The sequence below is a fragment of the Ambystoma mexicanum genome, chromosome 14 (assembly GCF_040938575.1).
Source record: "Ambystoma mexicanum isolate Mex_15411 chromosome 14, UKY_AmexF1_1, whole genome shotgun sequence".
NCBI lineage: Eukaryota > Metazoa > Chordata > Amphibia > Caudata > Ambystomatidae > Ambystoma > Ambystoma mexicanum.
In genome coordinates this window covers 665,351,060-665,366,365 of record NC_090940.1, presented here as the reverse complement: position 1 = coordinate 665,366,365, position 15,306 = coordinate 665,351,060, and the positions used below count along the sequence as shown (strand labels likewise).

The 15,306-nt window shown below is 49.6% G+C and overlaps 1 protein-coding gene across 1 annotated transcript in view; it reads right to left on the bottom strand.

The window, feature by feature from the left end:
• The window catches only part of LOC138527133 (coiled-coil domain-containing protein 170-like), a 482,640-nt gene that overhangs the window by 269,736 nt on the left and 197,598 nt on the right, over positions 1-15,306 (bottom strand). The window contains exons 6-7 of the mRNA XM_069638221.1: positions 14,971-15,115; positions 9,235-9,420 (exon numbers count right to left, since the gene is read on the bottom strand). Of these exons, the coding sequence (XP_069494322.1) occupies positions 9,235-9,420; positions 14,971-15,115 (331 nt within the window). The remainder of the gene's footprint in view (positions 1-9,234; positions 9,421-14,970; positions 15,116-15,306) is intronic.

Sequence of the window (15,306 nt, the reverse complement as noted above, 5' to 3'; positions counted from 1 at the left end):
GCGAACATTGTGAAATCGTATCCGCTAAACGGCGGGCCATTATCGGATTTTATGATAGTTGGGATGCCATAGTCCGCAAACGTTTTGTCCAATGCCCGGGATGACAGCATGAGCTGCTATAGAACATATTAGGTGTATTTCTGGGAATCTTGACATCTCGTCCATGATGACTAGGACATACTTGCCATTGAACAGGGGTCCAACCATGTCGATGGCAACTTCGTCCCATACTTGAGGCGGCATCACTGTCCTTTTGAGAGGTTCAGGGAATGTGAGCGGTGCAGCAGCTTTCCATGTTGTGCAGTTTCCTAAGATTTTCTCACCCATCTGAGGGAACCATACCTTCGTCCACGTCTGTCTTTTAGTGGATACAATTCCTTTGTGCCCAGTGTGTGCCATGTTGATCACCCTGCGCTACAGCATTCTGGAATGACAATTCGATCTTCTTTTAGCAGTAGACTTTCTGGAGAAAGAGATATGGTATGTTTCAGCAGATGAAATGTTTGGAGTAGTTTCTGTTCCGTGTCAGAGTTGACTCTCTTCCTGCTTCGATTCATGCCATCTCCCAGAGGATGCTCTCTCTTTGACTTTCATGAGCACTGGGTCCTGGTGCATGCTGTTGAGGAGCTCCGGAATGGTTAGGGATTTGGGCAGTGCGTTGCTGATAATGTAATTAATATATTGATCCGCTTTGAGGGACTGCGATTCATCTTTCGCAGGTAGGGGATATCGCGATAGGAAGTCAACTGGGTTGTTGCCTTTGCCAGGCCGATGAAGTATCATGAAGGAATATTCTTGCAGGCGGAGTCACCATCTTGCAATGTAGGGAGGCATTTTGGTTGTGGATTTGTCGTAAATGGTTGTGAGGGCCTGAATATCCGTGATGATTGTGAATTTCCACCCATAAAGGAATAAATGATGGTGCTCACATGCCCAGAACACCGCCAGGCTCTCTTTTTCAGGCTGCAAGTAAGCACACTCCGCAGGAGACAGACTAAGGCTTGCGTAAGCCACAATGTGGCGTGATGCCGATGAGGAAGATCCTCCTGGTTTAAATTGGGTGAGGATCGCTCCTAAACCAATGGGGCTCGCATCTACAGTCAGTTATGTTTCAAGATCCGGATCGTAGTATGCCATACATTAGGCCGAGGCGATGCGTCTTTTGATTTCTTCGAAAGCATCCTAGCAGTCATTGGACCACACAAATTCTTGTTCTTTTCCTGTGAGATGCCATAGTGGTGTACTGATGGATGTGAAGTCCTGTATGTACTGCGTACAATAGCTGCCCATGCCTAGAAATGAACAGATGTCGTATGGGGCATGGGCGCCTCAACAAGCGCTTGACCTTTGTCTGGGTCAGGTTTTAGTCCCTCTTGCGAGGAAATGTGTCTGAAAAATGTAAGCGTTGTCTTACAGAATTCGCACTTGTCAACATTTAGAGTCAGATTGGCTTCTTCTAGTGCCATGAATACCTGACACAGTGTATGGTCATGAGCTTCTTGAGTCCCACCAAACACCAAAATGTTGTTGCTATGATTTAGACATTGTGTAATGTGCTTGAATATTTGATGTATATCGTTTTGGAAAATTTCTACGGTGGAGGACACCCCAAAGCTGAGTCGCTAATAGCAAAGTAGTCTTAGGTGGGTGGAGAACGTGGTTATATAGGGGGAATCTTGGTCTAGTTCGAGCTGATGGTAACCTTTATTGAGATCTCATTTGGAAAAGATGTTCTCTCCATGCAGCAAGTGTATCCTGTCAGTCATTCTCAAGGACACCTGCCGCTCTCTCTCAATAGCCATGTTGGGTGCCCTCATGTCCACGCAGATGCGGATGCTTTTCCCGTTCTCTTTCTTGGGGACTGGGATGATAGGTGATACCCAGGGTGTGGACCCAGTTGCATGATCTATGATTTCTTGATTTAGGAGCAATTGTATCTCGTCCTCTACTTGCTTTTGGATATTCATCGGAATTCCTCTGTAGTGTTCTGCGATGGGTTTGATGTCCGGGTTGATGTGTAATTTGATTTGCTTTCCTTTGAGCCGACCTAGTCCTTTGAAAAGGGTTAGGAACATTTTAGCCATCATGTCTTTTGGGCTTGTTGTGTAAGCCATCACAATTTGGTGCATTATATGTACCAGTCCCATTTGTATGGCAGATTTAAAGCTGAAGATGCTGCCACCTGGCACCTCACCTTTCACTACATATATCATCATGTTTGCTGTTTTGTCCATGTACATGCATGGGGCTCTGAACATGCCCTTGCATTCCAGCGGTGTATTTGCAGCGTATGGATAGATATCAATCTCATCCGGTTTCAAAGCTCCCCTGCATTTGAGTCCTTTGTATATTTCTTCGTTGATCACGTTTACAGTTGCTCCTGTGTCGATCAGAAATTCCTGTGGGCTACCATTTACCTGATTGATTGATTGATTGATTGTTTATTTGTATAGTGCCTATACACAATGTGTTTCAAAGCGCTTCAAGGGGGGAGGGAAACAAGGGAATACACAATACATTCTTACAAGTCCTTGAAGCAAATCAGAATGTGAGAAATAACTATCATATCATACCAGATAGTACAAGTGCATGGAACAAACAATGGAGAGGCGAGGGAGGAAAAAAGGAGACATTACATGCAGTAGCATTACTATGCCTGACGGCAATTGTTGCAGTGCAAAAATGACAGAAGGAGGGGGAGGAGTGGGGAAGCAGGGGGAGGGTCATTGTTTTCGAGGAGGGGAGAAGAACAAACGGGTGACTATCTTAAGGGTCAATGAACAATCAAGGTAGTGCTAGGGGGAGGGGAGGAGAAAAACACAAAGGAGGAGGAGGAAACAGACAAGCTCTTTATCAGAGGTCAAGGACAGTGATAAGAGTAAGTGCTTGTAAAATAGAAGGAAAAAAAGGGGGGAGGAAGGGAGGATGGAAGCATAAAGCAGGCGCTACACTTAATATGCCTGACAGCAATTGGGGTAGTGCCAGAGAATAGACAGAGGGGGGAGGGAGGGGAAGGAAGGGTGGAGTGAGGGGGGAGAGGGAGACAAGAGAAGGCAAAGGCAAGGATGAGAGAGCAGGAGGAAGAAAGGGGAAGGAGAGGAAAGGAAGATGAGCCAGAGGGGGAATCAGAAGGATACAGGGGGGCACAAAGATGAACATGTGGCGGGGGGGGGACCAGCAACAATGGATGCAGGGGCAAAATGGGGGGACCACATGAAAGGACGCAAGAGGCAGTGGGGGGGGCAAACACAGATGGACGTAAGGGCAAGGAGCCAACAAAACAATGAGGAATGGACAGGAGGGCACAGATACAGGACTATATCTTGACTGCAAGTGGGTAGTGGGACAGAGAGAGAAAACACAGGGCATAGGAGGTGGGGATACAGAGAGAAACAATTGGGGATTCTGAGGTGGGTGGGGGTACCGAGAGAAACATGGGGATTCTGAGAAGGGTGGTGGGTACAGGGAAACAACATGGGGCATCACCGGGGGATGGGGGAACAAGAGAACGACACAGGGCATGATCGGGGGGTGGGGAGACACGAGAACAACACGTGGCATGAGCGGGGGTGGGGGAACAAGAGAACGACACGGGCCATCATCAGGGGGTGGGGGGACACAAGACTGACACGGTGCATGAGCAGGGGGAGGGGGAAACACGAGAACAACATGGGGCAGGAGCAGGGGGAGGGGGGAACAAGAGCACAACACAGGGCATGAGCGGGGGGAGGGGGAACACGAGAACAACACGGGGCATGAGCAGGGGGATGGGGGAACAAGAGCACAACACAGGGCATGAGCGGGGGGAGGGGGGAACAAGAGGACAACACAGGGCATCATCAGGGGGTGGGGGAAACACAAGAACGACACGGGGCATGAGCGGGGGAGGGGGGAACAAGAGCACAACACGGGGCATGAGCGGGGGGAGGGGGGAACACGAGAACAACACGGGGCATGAGCGGGGGAGGGGGAACATGAGAACAACACGGGGCATGAGCGGGGGGAGGGGGGAACACGAGAACAACACGGGGCATTAGCAGAGGGAGGGGGGAACACAAGAACAACACGGGGAATGAGCGGGGGGAGGGGGAACAAGAGCACAACACGGGGCATGAGCGGGGGGAGGGGGATCACAAGAGCAACACGGGGCATGAGCAGGGGGAGGGGGAACAAGAGCACAACACGGGGCATGAGAGGGGGGAGGGGGGAACACGAGAACAACACGGGGCATGAGCGGGGGAGGAGGGAACATGAGAACGACACGGGGCATTAGCGGGGAGAGGGGGAAACACAAGAACAACACGGGGAATGAGCGGGGGTAGGGGGGAACAAGAGCACAACACGGGGCATGAGCGGGGGGAGGGGGAACAAGAGCACAACACGGGGCATAAGCAGGGGGAGGGGGGAACACGAGACCAACATCGGGCATGAGCGGGGAGGGGGGAACACGAGAACAACACGGGCCATTAGCAGGGGAAGGGGGGAACACAAGAACAACACGGGGAATGAGCGGGGGAGGGGGGAACAAGAGCACAACACGGGGCATGAGCAGGGGGAGGGGGAACAAGAGCACAACACAGGGCATGAGCGGGGGGAGGGGGAACACGAGAACAACACGGGGCATGAGCGGGGAGGGGGGAACACGACAACAACACGGGGCATTAGCGGGGGGAAGGGGGAACACAAGAACAACACGGGGAATGAGCGGGGGAGGGGGGAACAAGAGCACAACACGGGGCATGAGCGGGGGAGGGGGAACACGAGAGCAACATGCGGCATGAGTGGGGGGAGGAGGAACAAGAGCACAACACGGGGCATGAGCGGGGGGAGGGGGGAACACGAGAACAACACGGGGCATTATCAGGGGGAGGGGGGAACACAAGAACAACACGGGGAATGAGCGGGGGAGGGGGGAACAAGAGCACAACACGGGGCATGAGCGGGGGGAGGGGGAACAAGAGCACAACACGGGGCATGAGCGGGGGGAGGGGGGAACACGAGAACAACACGGGGCATGAGCGGGGAGGGGGGAACACAAGAACAACACGGGGCATTAGTGGGGGGAGGGGGGAACACAAGAACAATACGGGGAATGAGCGGGGGGAGGGGGGAACAAGAGCACAACACGGGGCATGAGCGGGGGAGGGGGAACACGAGAGCAACACGCGGCATGAGCGGGGGGAGGGGGGAACAAGAGCACAACACGGGGCATGAGCGGGGGAGGGGGGAACACGAGAACAACACGGGGCATGAGCGGGGGAGGGGGAACATGAGAACAACACGGGGCATGAGCGGGGGGAGGGGGGAACACGAGAACAACACGGGGCATTAGCAGGGGGAGGGGGGAACACAAGAACAACACAGGGCATCATCAGGGGGTGGGGGGAACACAAGAACGACACGGGGCATGAGCGGGGGGAGGGGGGAACAAGAGCACAACACGGGGCATGAGCAGGGGGAGGGGGGAATACGAGAACAACACGGGGCATGAGCGGGGGAGGGGGGAACACGAGAACAACACGGGGCATGAGCGGGGGGAGGGGGAACACGAGAACAACACGGGGCATTAGCAGGGGGAGGGGGGAACACAAGAACAACACAGGGAATGAGCGGGGGGAGGGGGAACAAGAGCACAACACGGGGCATGAGCGGGGGAGGGGGAGCACGAGAGCAACACGGGGCATGAGCAGGGGGAGGGGGAACAAGAGAACAACACGGGGCATGAGCGGGGGAGGGGGGAACACGAGAACAACACGGGGCATGAGCGGGGGAGGAGGGAACACGAGAACAACACGGGGCATTAGCGGGGGGAGGGGGGAACACAAGAACAACACAGGGAATGAGCGGGGGTGGGGGGAACAAGAGCACAACACGGGGCATGAGCGGGGGAGGGGGAACAAGAGCACAACACGGGGCATGAGCAGGGGGAGGGGGAACACGAGAACAACACGGGGCATGAGCGGGGAGGGGGGAACACAAGAACAACATGGGGCATTAGCAGGGGGAGGGGGGAACACAAGAACAACACGGGGAATGAGCGGGGGAGGGGAGAACAAGAGCACAACACGGGGCATGAGCGGGGGAAGGGGGAACAAGAGCACAACACGGGGCATGAGCGGGGGAGGGGGGAACACGAGAACAACACGGGGCATGAGCGGGGAGGGGGGAACACGAGAACAACACGGGGCATTAGCGGGGGGAGGTGGGAACACAAGAATAACACGGGGAATGAGCGGGGGGAGGGGGGAACAAGAGCACAACACGGGGCATGAGCGGGGGAGGGGGAACACGAGAGCAACACGGGGCATGAGCGGGGGAGGGGGGAACAAGAGCACAACACGGGGCATGAGCGGGGGGAGGGGGGAACACGAGAACAACACGGGGTATGAGCGGGGGAGGGGGAACATGAGAACAACACGGGGCATGAGGGGGGAACACGAGAACGACACGGGGCATTAGCAGGGGGAGGGGGGAACAAGAGCCCAGCACGGGGCATGAGCGGGGGGCTCACTGCAGAACAGTCACTGAACAGGAAACAAACAGGAGCCTTAGAATCGAGCCTTGGAGGCGGGCCGGCATTCGCGTGCCGGCTCGCCCGATTGGTGCAAATGTAGGACAGCTGCACCTATCATAGGCAGGTAGGCAGGGCTGCAGGGAGGCACTTCGAGCCACGAGGAAGGGGTCGTCCATGTTGGAAAGGCCTTTGATAACACAGGACTCATTGAGCAAATGCAAAAAATGAATAACACACGATGGAAAGCAGTGAGGGGCACAACGTAACAGCAGGCTACATAATCCATCAAAGTCATTGAATGTTCCAGATGAAATATGGAGCTCAATTTTTCCCAGCATAGCGTTCAGTACATTATAAGCCACAATGGGTTTACCTTCCATAGAGAGTCAGGGAATGGAATCATAAGGCCTCCTAGCCATACAATGTGAAGGGGAAGGGTCCTCCAGGGTTGAAGAAAGTCAGAAGAAGAAAGAAACAGGAAACAAACAGGAGCCTTAGAATCGAGCCTTGGAGGCGGGCCGGCATTCGCGTGCCAGCTCGCCCGATTGGTGCAAATGTAGGACAGCTGCACCTATCATAGGCAGGCAGGCAGGGCTGCAGGGAGGCACTTCGAGCCACGAGGAAGGGGTCGGCCATGTTGGAAAGGCCTTCGATAACACAGGGCTCATTGAGCAAATGCAAAAAATGAACAACACACGATGGAAAGCAGTGAGGGGCACAACGTAGCAGCAGGCTACATAATCCATCAAAGTCATTGATAAAGCCTGTAATAATAATGTCGGGCTAGATCCCGTTGCTGTCTTGTTGCCTATCACATGTACGTATCCTTGCTTGCGGTCGCCACTGGATGACGAGGAGTCAGAGTCATTATGGCCTCTTGGCGAGACTTCTATGTATTGCACGTTGTGCCTTGTCGATCTTCTCTTTGTGTTCTCAGGCGAGCGCATTTGTCGAGTGTCCTCCTTCCTGTTCCACTCTTGACGGGTTCTGTGTTGGGGATTCACTCCTTCTGTTCGTTGACCGTTGACTTCTGCTGGTGGGGTCTGTCTACAGTGGGAGCTGTCTTGCTTCCTGCTTTGTTCGCTGTAGATGGAAGACCTTTGGAAGTATTTGATGTTCTTGCATACCAACTGAAAGGGGTTCTTGCCACCCCACTTGTCACAAGTATGACCGAATGCTGGGCATGGGCCAACATGAGGGAAGTTATAGCCGCATCAGAAGCACTTCTTCTGGTCTTTGATATATGTCTTCTCGGACCATCAGACCTGACATAAACACACAGTGGATGATGTCTGCGTAATTTTGATGTTTCCCAGGGTTTCTGTCTGCATTGAGAGGGCCATGTCAGCCCTAGCTAGTTGTAATACATACGATCTGGTCCTCTGTAATCATTTCTTCCAAAACTCGGCTGACTCACAACCGGCAATTGTTTGGGATTTGAGTGCCTCTTCTGTTGAGTAGTATTCAAAGTCACAATTTTCACACTTTTGCTGAGTCTCATGACAACATTGTGTAGCATTTGCCCCTTTCTCTTGTGTAGACGTATGAAAGAAGTGCCATTCATAATCTACATTTCGCAGTGGCGCAAAATAGTTGTTCAGAGAGTCGACGATGCCCTGAAAAGTGCTGGCGTTATTTTCTGGCATTTCCAAGACAATGGCACGCACTATCAGACCTAGCGAGTGCATATGAATTCCTATGAGGCGACTTTGCTCCCTTACCCAAGTTGCGTCAATGTATATTTGTGAAGTTCTTGGAGCCAGCTGTTCCATCATGGCGCTAGACTGCTGGTGTCCATAATGTCAAAAGGTGGGACTGCCTGTAATTGTAGAGATTCGTGACACCTTTCTGACCTGTCACGCAGTGCAGGTATGGGGGGTAATGCTTGAGAGATGAGCTACTGACAGCCTCATCCTCAGACATGGCGATGGCCCACTGATGGAAAATATAAGCACACGACGGGGGCCCCTGTCCCTTATGCAGCGCTGTCTGGGCAGTGGCGTACTCTGGGCAAATGATACAGGTAGGTTGTAAATACAGCGTGGCACGTGCAGAACAGAGATGGGTTTCCCCAGTGGCGATTTCAACTGTGTGGTCAGACCTTACTTGTTGTGGTGCACGTCGCAGTTTGTGGATGCGTGGAGGAGCTGCCGACGAGGCACTGGATCATGTGTGTTCTGCCGCAGGACGTCTGATGTGGGGTGCTGGCATCTTGCACCGCAGGTAGGCTCTAGGCTCGCAGGAGTGCCGGCAGGCACTGCGCGGAGGGGGGTGGGGAATGGATCATGGGATGCAGGGAGATTGACAACACGGGATTCTGCTGCTGCTTCGTCATCATTGTTACATTCGAGGCAGCATGGAAAGGGGCAGTGCACAATAAGAACACAGTGGCAAGCAGGATAGGCCTTTCCTTCTTTACTAATACGGAGTGCCTGACCCTTTTGGCGGTAACCCCACCTCCACACGTGAGCACCTGTGCTCGGCATAGACAGAGGACAGGTCATCCCACATGACCATAAGCATAGACATGGGGCGCTGCAATCATGCTCCGTTTATAAGTGTGCATGCCCTAGTTATGGCCCTATAACTCTATATTTTCTCTCTTGCGTACTTTTTGAAAGTTCCATTTCTGAAGGTGTATACTATGTTACACTGTATCCAGCTGCGCTCCAGGGGTAGCTTGCTGAATGCATGCATGCATGTACGCAGAGCCCTCTTACCCTCTTCAGAGCTTTCACTTCTGCCGCCTGGCCCGCCGCGGCTTTCTGCTCCTTCCCAATTTCGGAAACCAGCTGGACAATGGTCTCTCTGCTGGCTTTAGACTCCAGCTGTTGACTGGCCAATGCTTCCTCCAGGCTCGCAATTCTTGACATTTCCCGGAAATGTTCCTTCAGCAGCTCGGACACCTGGGCGGTAGAAAGCAGGATCAGACAAAAGCACAATCAGGGTCATAGTGTATGCCTTATAAATCCCTTCAAGCAGGCAATACTAACAGTTTAGATGCATGGAGGTTCATACATGTAATTGTTTGCTTGCATGTACTTATACCGGAAGTATAGAGCGGTTTAGGGCGTGCATGCTGCATGAGTATCAACTATGCAGACTTCAAGGGGACTATTTCATAACAACCAAGGAGAAATAATTCATTCATTTAATGGAGGCTTATAGCTCATCCAGGAGACCATTGTGTACTTCAGAGCGCGTAAGAGGACAAGTTTAGATGGGGGTGGACGTAGAGCGAGAGGGCAAGATAAGGGAAGCAGGAAGAAGGGAGGAGAGGGTTCCTCGTTCCTCCTGAGCAAAGCAGAATCAGTGATAGGTTTGTTCCTGTCAAAGTTGCAGAGTCAAGGAGGTCCAAAGGGTGGGACCTTGGATAGCAAATCGTTGGTCACCAAGACCTTTCTTGGAGAATTTGAAAAGTAAGGAATCTGATCTCTGAGGATGATAGGTTTTGACATGGACATTGGTCATATAGAGCCTTGTGAGCGAGACAGTGTTTACATGTAATCTCAGAAGAGAGGGCAGCGCATGTGGGACAAATATTCAGAAAGGTGATGGATGATCGAGGGAGGCTGGCGGTGAGAGAGTTTGCATAGTCATTTCTAGACACACTCTTTGAGAGGATGCATTGCCGGACTTGATGTCCCTGTGTAGGTTCAGGTGGAAGTTGCACATTGCGATTCTAAGGTCAATCCTGTTTCAGAGGACACAGATTTTCTTTCAAATGAATTCCAAGACTGGAGACTGCTCTGGTGGCAACAGTCGTGGGTTCTAATTCTAAGGATCAGGTGTGATAATTTAGTTGAGGGGGGTTTGTGGCCACAGATGAAGACCTCGGATGTTTTTCGATTTTGTTGCTCTAGTTTATGAAAACCACGTGATGTTCATCTGAATATAGTGGGTTTCATTTATAGGTATGTGAATTTAACTGTGAAATCACATCTGAAAGAAAAACCTGTGCTCAGCAAGACATGGTGACTGGAAAAGGCTCTTGTTCTCTCCTCACACATGAAGATTATGATTGGGGCTGCACTCTATAGATGAGAGTAAAGGAAAAGCAACCCACCTTGCTCTTCCCAGGCTAGGACAACAATGTTCTAGAGCAACGCATCAGTTTATCCATAATACCCCCCAATTCTTGACTCCTGAGATTTTGATTAGAGGATATTTCAAACTTTGGATCAATTTGTTTTTTTCTTTATTGTGTTATGATCAAAACAATATTGATGTTTCACAATTTACATGTAGGAATACAAATCTTTAGAAAACAGGTAGATTATATTGAACAAATAAAGACCATACATTTCCTACCACGTATTACGTCAAGCAATATACACAGGGCATAATAACTCATAAAGTGCTTATGTGCAATAAGATCGAGAATTGAGTTGTGTTTTATCAATCGAAACGGATTACAAATAGCAGCTTATGATAAAGAAAGAAAAATAAAAGAGTTTCCCTCCAACATATGACATTAAGGCCACATATGCAATACATGTTATCTTATAAAGTGCTTATAAACAATAGGATCTAGTCTTGAGCTTTGTTACGTCATCACCAACTGATTAAAGATTGCAGCATATGATAAAAGGGGTAAGACACAGAGTAAAATTACGGGGCTAACTATGGATCACCAATGAGACCAAGCTCTATAAGCCATCAAACTATTTCCATAGTCAAAAACACTTTGTGCCCCATACTCAATCTATTCCAGACATTGTCACGTGAGACGTCCTCTCGACAACAAACGAAGCGGACCCAGGTAATGTGTTCTATCTTCTCTGAGCATTGGGCACTGAACTAAGATATGGTTTAATTATTGTATTGCCTCAGGATCCTTACACTAGCAACAGATAGCTTGGGTTATATCATGATTTTTATTTAGTGAATATAAAATTTTACCTGTAGGAAGCAAATTCAGACGGACAAAGTAATTTTGAGTTTTAGGGCAAGGACATTTTGATAAATATTTAGGAAATATGCCAAGAGATTTTTCGACTGGAGAGCGTTAAGTAATACTTAGTAAGCCTACTATTAATTCAAACAAATTATTTTAGCTTTTTCTTGAAAAAAAATTCTTCTTGGCGTTTCCCACAATTGTCCAAACTCTTTACTGAAAAGGCATCAAGAGGCATTAAGACAATGGAAGACTGTGTCTGTAATTCGACCCATAAGCTATTATGAGGTGATGGTTTGGCTGATGCGTCTTCCTCATCATAGTTAAGACTCTCCACTGATAACAACCTTGAAGCGATAATAAACCCAATTCGTATTGAATGGACGCCATTGGAATAGAGAGTGGTAGGTTATAGACTCCTTTCCATAATCTACCCTGTAAGCGTTCCCAAGGAAAATTAAGATTCATGGGGCCTCATTACGAGTATGGAGGCAGGCAGCCATGCCCTTAATAAGGGCATGGCTGCCACCATACCAGGTTCCAGTACCGGGTTCTGTGAATGAGGAATTACCGGGTCATTCCGACCTTGGAGGACCCAGTAATTCCTCATGCACAAAGCCATTCCCCATTCCAATTTGAGCCCCCATAGGGCTCAATGGGAATGGGGATGGAGCTAATAAAGGGGCGCCCGTTATTGGCTCCTTGGTCCCCTTGCGGAACCCAGAAAGGACGTCTGGGTTTACCAGACGTCTGTTCCGGGTCCTGCTAGGGGACCTCGTAATCAGGCATCCCGTAATGAGCGGTGCCGGTCCCGTACCGGCACCCTTCATTACGGGAGCGCCTGCCTCGTAATGAGGCCCATAGTCTATTTCCAATTCCTAGAATATCTTAGGGATAACTTTGCCTATATAAAACGATACCAGAGGTTTAACTGAGAACGTATAATATTTCAGATATATTTATTCATCTGAAATGCAAGGGGATCCATCTTTTGATAAATATATTTGATGGTTGCTTCCTTCTTTGAGACAGACATAAACTTAAAACCCAAATATGTTATTTTATAGCATTTGGTCCTCAATCGGCCATCTGTATTTACACTGATTCAGTTTGGCTTTACCAAAGCAGCTGACATGAGATTTACTTTGATTTATTACTAGATGATTTGACTTAGCAAACTCACTCAATTTAGTTAACAACCTTTGGAGTCCTATTGGAGTGGAATCAAATCGTGCTATGTCATCCTCGTACGCAAGCCAGCTCACAGGCAAACTGCCAATGTTTGGGCTACCTACCAAGCCACCTCCAGTGAGGGTGTCCTTCAGGTCCGCCAAGTACAGATTATAGAGGCAGGGTGCCAGTATGCATCCCTGCCTCAAACCCCTCGTGATAGTGATAGAGTCCGTAAGCACGCCTTGGGCCTCCAACCTTATTTTGATCGAGTTATTGTATATACATCAATATAGAGAGTAGGGAACATGGGATGCCCCATTTGTTCAATTTCTGACAGAGAAGGTTATGGACTACCATGTCAAAAGCCTTCGAGAAATGTATCACGCCTACATATAATGATTCCATCATAGAATTGTCAAAAAGAACAATTTTACCCTTTAGCACAGAAAGAGTTAGACCATTTAGGCTAGTGGGCATTCTTTTTACTGCATCACGTCTGGAGATCAGAAAGGATGCCCTCCTTCTTAATCCAAGGCTCAAGATGCTCCAAAACGGGAGACGCGAAAATGTTGCTATTGGTATCCAGCAATGCTATGGGTCTATGGTTTAGAAGGTCAGAGTGGTCTCCTTTTTCATGGATTAGAAGGGTAATTGATCTATGCGACAAGAGCCATTGGGCCTCATTATGACTGTGCGGGTCCAGTAACAAGGGTGCCGGTAAGCCTACCGGCACCTTTGTTAGTGGACTGGCGCAGTACAACTCTGCGGGCGGGGGCCGTCCCACCCACCAGGGTCAGACCTGCCAGGCGGGACGGCACACGCTTGCAGGGGTCTCACGGAAGCACTGGCACTGTTGTCAATGGTGCCGGTGCTCCCGTGTCCTCATTCCCAAGGAGTCCTGTGGGACTCCATGGGAATGCTGGACTAACAAAATTACTGACGCCTTGCTTCCCGGCCACCGGACTTGGAATATCCTGGTGGCACAGGGAAGTCAGGCGCTGGTAATTCATTACAGGTCCGGTGGCTACCTGCTGATTTTACCGGCATGGCTACCGCCGGACAAGTAATGAGGTCCATTGTCTAAAGGCTTGGCGTATGGGTTGCTTCTGTGTTTATAGAGTCTATGTTAGTATAATCTGATCTAAGGAAATGGAGACGTTGCCGTAGCACTCTTTTCCTTGACCAGACCTCCATGTCAAACAAATGATTGTGACTAGCTTTTTTGGAATTAATAAGTAGAGGCAGTTCATAATCCCAAATAAACTGATTGAAACCTCTTCTAGTGCATTTATTTAGTAGGACCTCCCCAGGGATAATAGGGACCTGGTTTACCTATTTACGTACCAAAGGAGCACCTCCCTTAGAAAACGTAAGGATTCTATTTGCTGCTGGATTAATCGTTAGGTTTGCATCCATAGAGAAGGAAGATAGCAGCATGTTGTGATCACTCAGAGAATTGTTCCTCATTTCAGGATGACTTGACATTCCAGATCCTTTCCCACAGTTTCATTTGCTAAACATGAATCCCAGGCTTTCCGCGGGTCCCTCCATTTCTTCCCAGCTTTGCCCGCGGGATTATTTTTACCTATACCTTGTTTGAGACGGTGAGAATTTAGATCAACTCATCCAAATACACAGCAGCTTTATTCCAGTAGAGATTTATCAGAAGGACACTCCTTCCTTTACCCCTGCCAAGAATTATAATTTCAACCGCAGGAATACCGGGGAAATGGTTAGAAATGATTCTGACTCCACTTATTGCAGAGTTTCCGAGAGCCACTAATAGACGCCCAGAAGGTCTCCCACCATTTGATGTTGTTGCCATCAGCTGCATAACAGTGAGGCCATCTATAAAGATGTTCTTTGGATCAATTCCAAGATGGGAAAACAGGTTTAAAAGGTGCTCTTGCTCGAGGTGTCTTGACATGCCCTTAACCCAACACATGCCACTGTCTCCACCCTAGCTCTCGTCTCTAAGTAGCGGCTCCGGAACCACATCGCCCGCCTCCCCGTTTCACCGCCATGGCCAGATCGGGCCCTCATTACTCTTTGCTTTCCATTCTATACCAAGCAATTAAAAAAAGCATCAAGCGCCCCAGGAAATATATTGGAAAGATAGTCCACAAGTTGAAAACTTATCACATACAATTCCAGTAGTCAAATTCCCTAAAATGACTCAATAGATACATCAGAAATAGCTTTCGAACCAGCCCCCCCCCCAACCCCCCGACCCCCGACCCCCACTGGAATTGTATTCATACTCTAAAACCACAGCTCCTTTCTATGTGTATGTTGTATGGGGTGGTGGGGTCCAGGTTTCTTCAGAGGGCTGTAACGTAGGAACTGTAAGATATCCTGGGGGTAAAGCAGTGTATGGGTGCAGTACCTTTGTTACTAGAAAGCCCAGTGGATCTTCGTGTGCCTTCGGGTCTACCTTCAGATGCGAGGACAGTTTGCTGATGCTTTCAGACACCTTTTTCTCCAGGCTGTAGGCCTTTTGCTCTGCTTTCTCTCTCTCCAGTAAATGTATTCTATAAGGGACACGGAAAGATAAAATAGTACATTGATAAATGGTGACAGGCATCTGGAAAGGAATTTGAATCAACATCTGGAATACAGAATAAATGATAATCCACGTCAAGGAAGTTGCTTGAGGGCAACAAGAGAGTAGGACTATTTCTTACCCAGCCCCTCGAGTTAGCCACCTGGATGGTGGCATCGC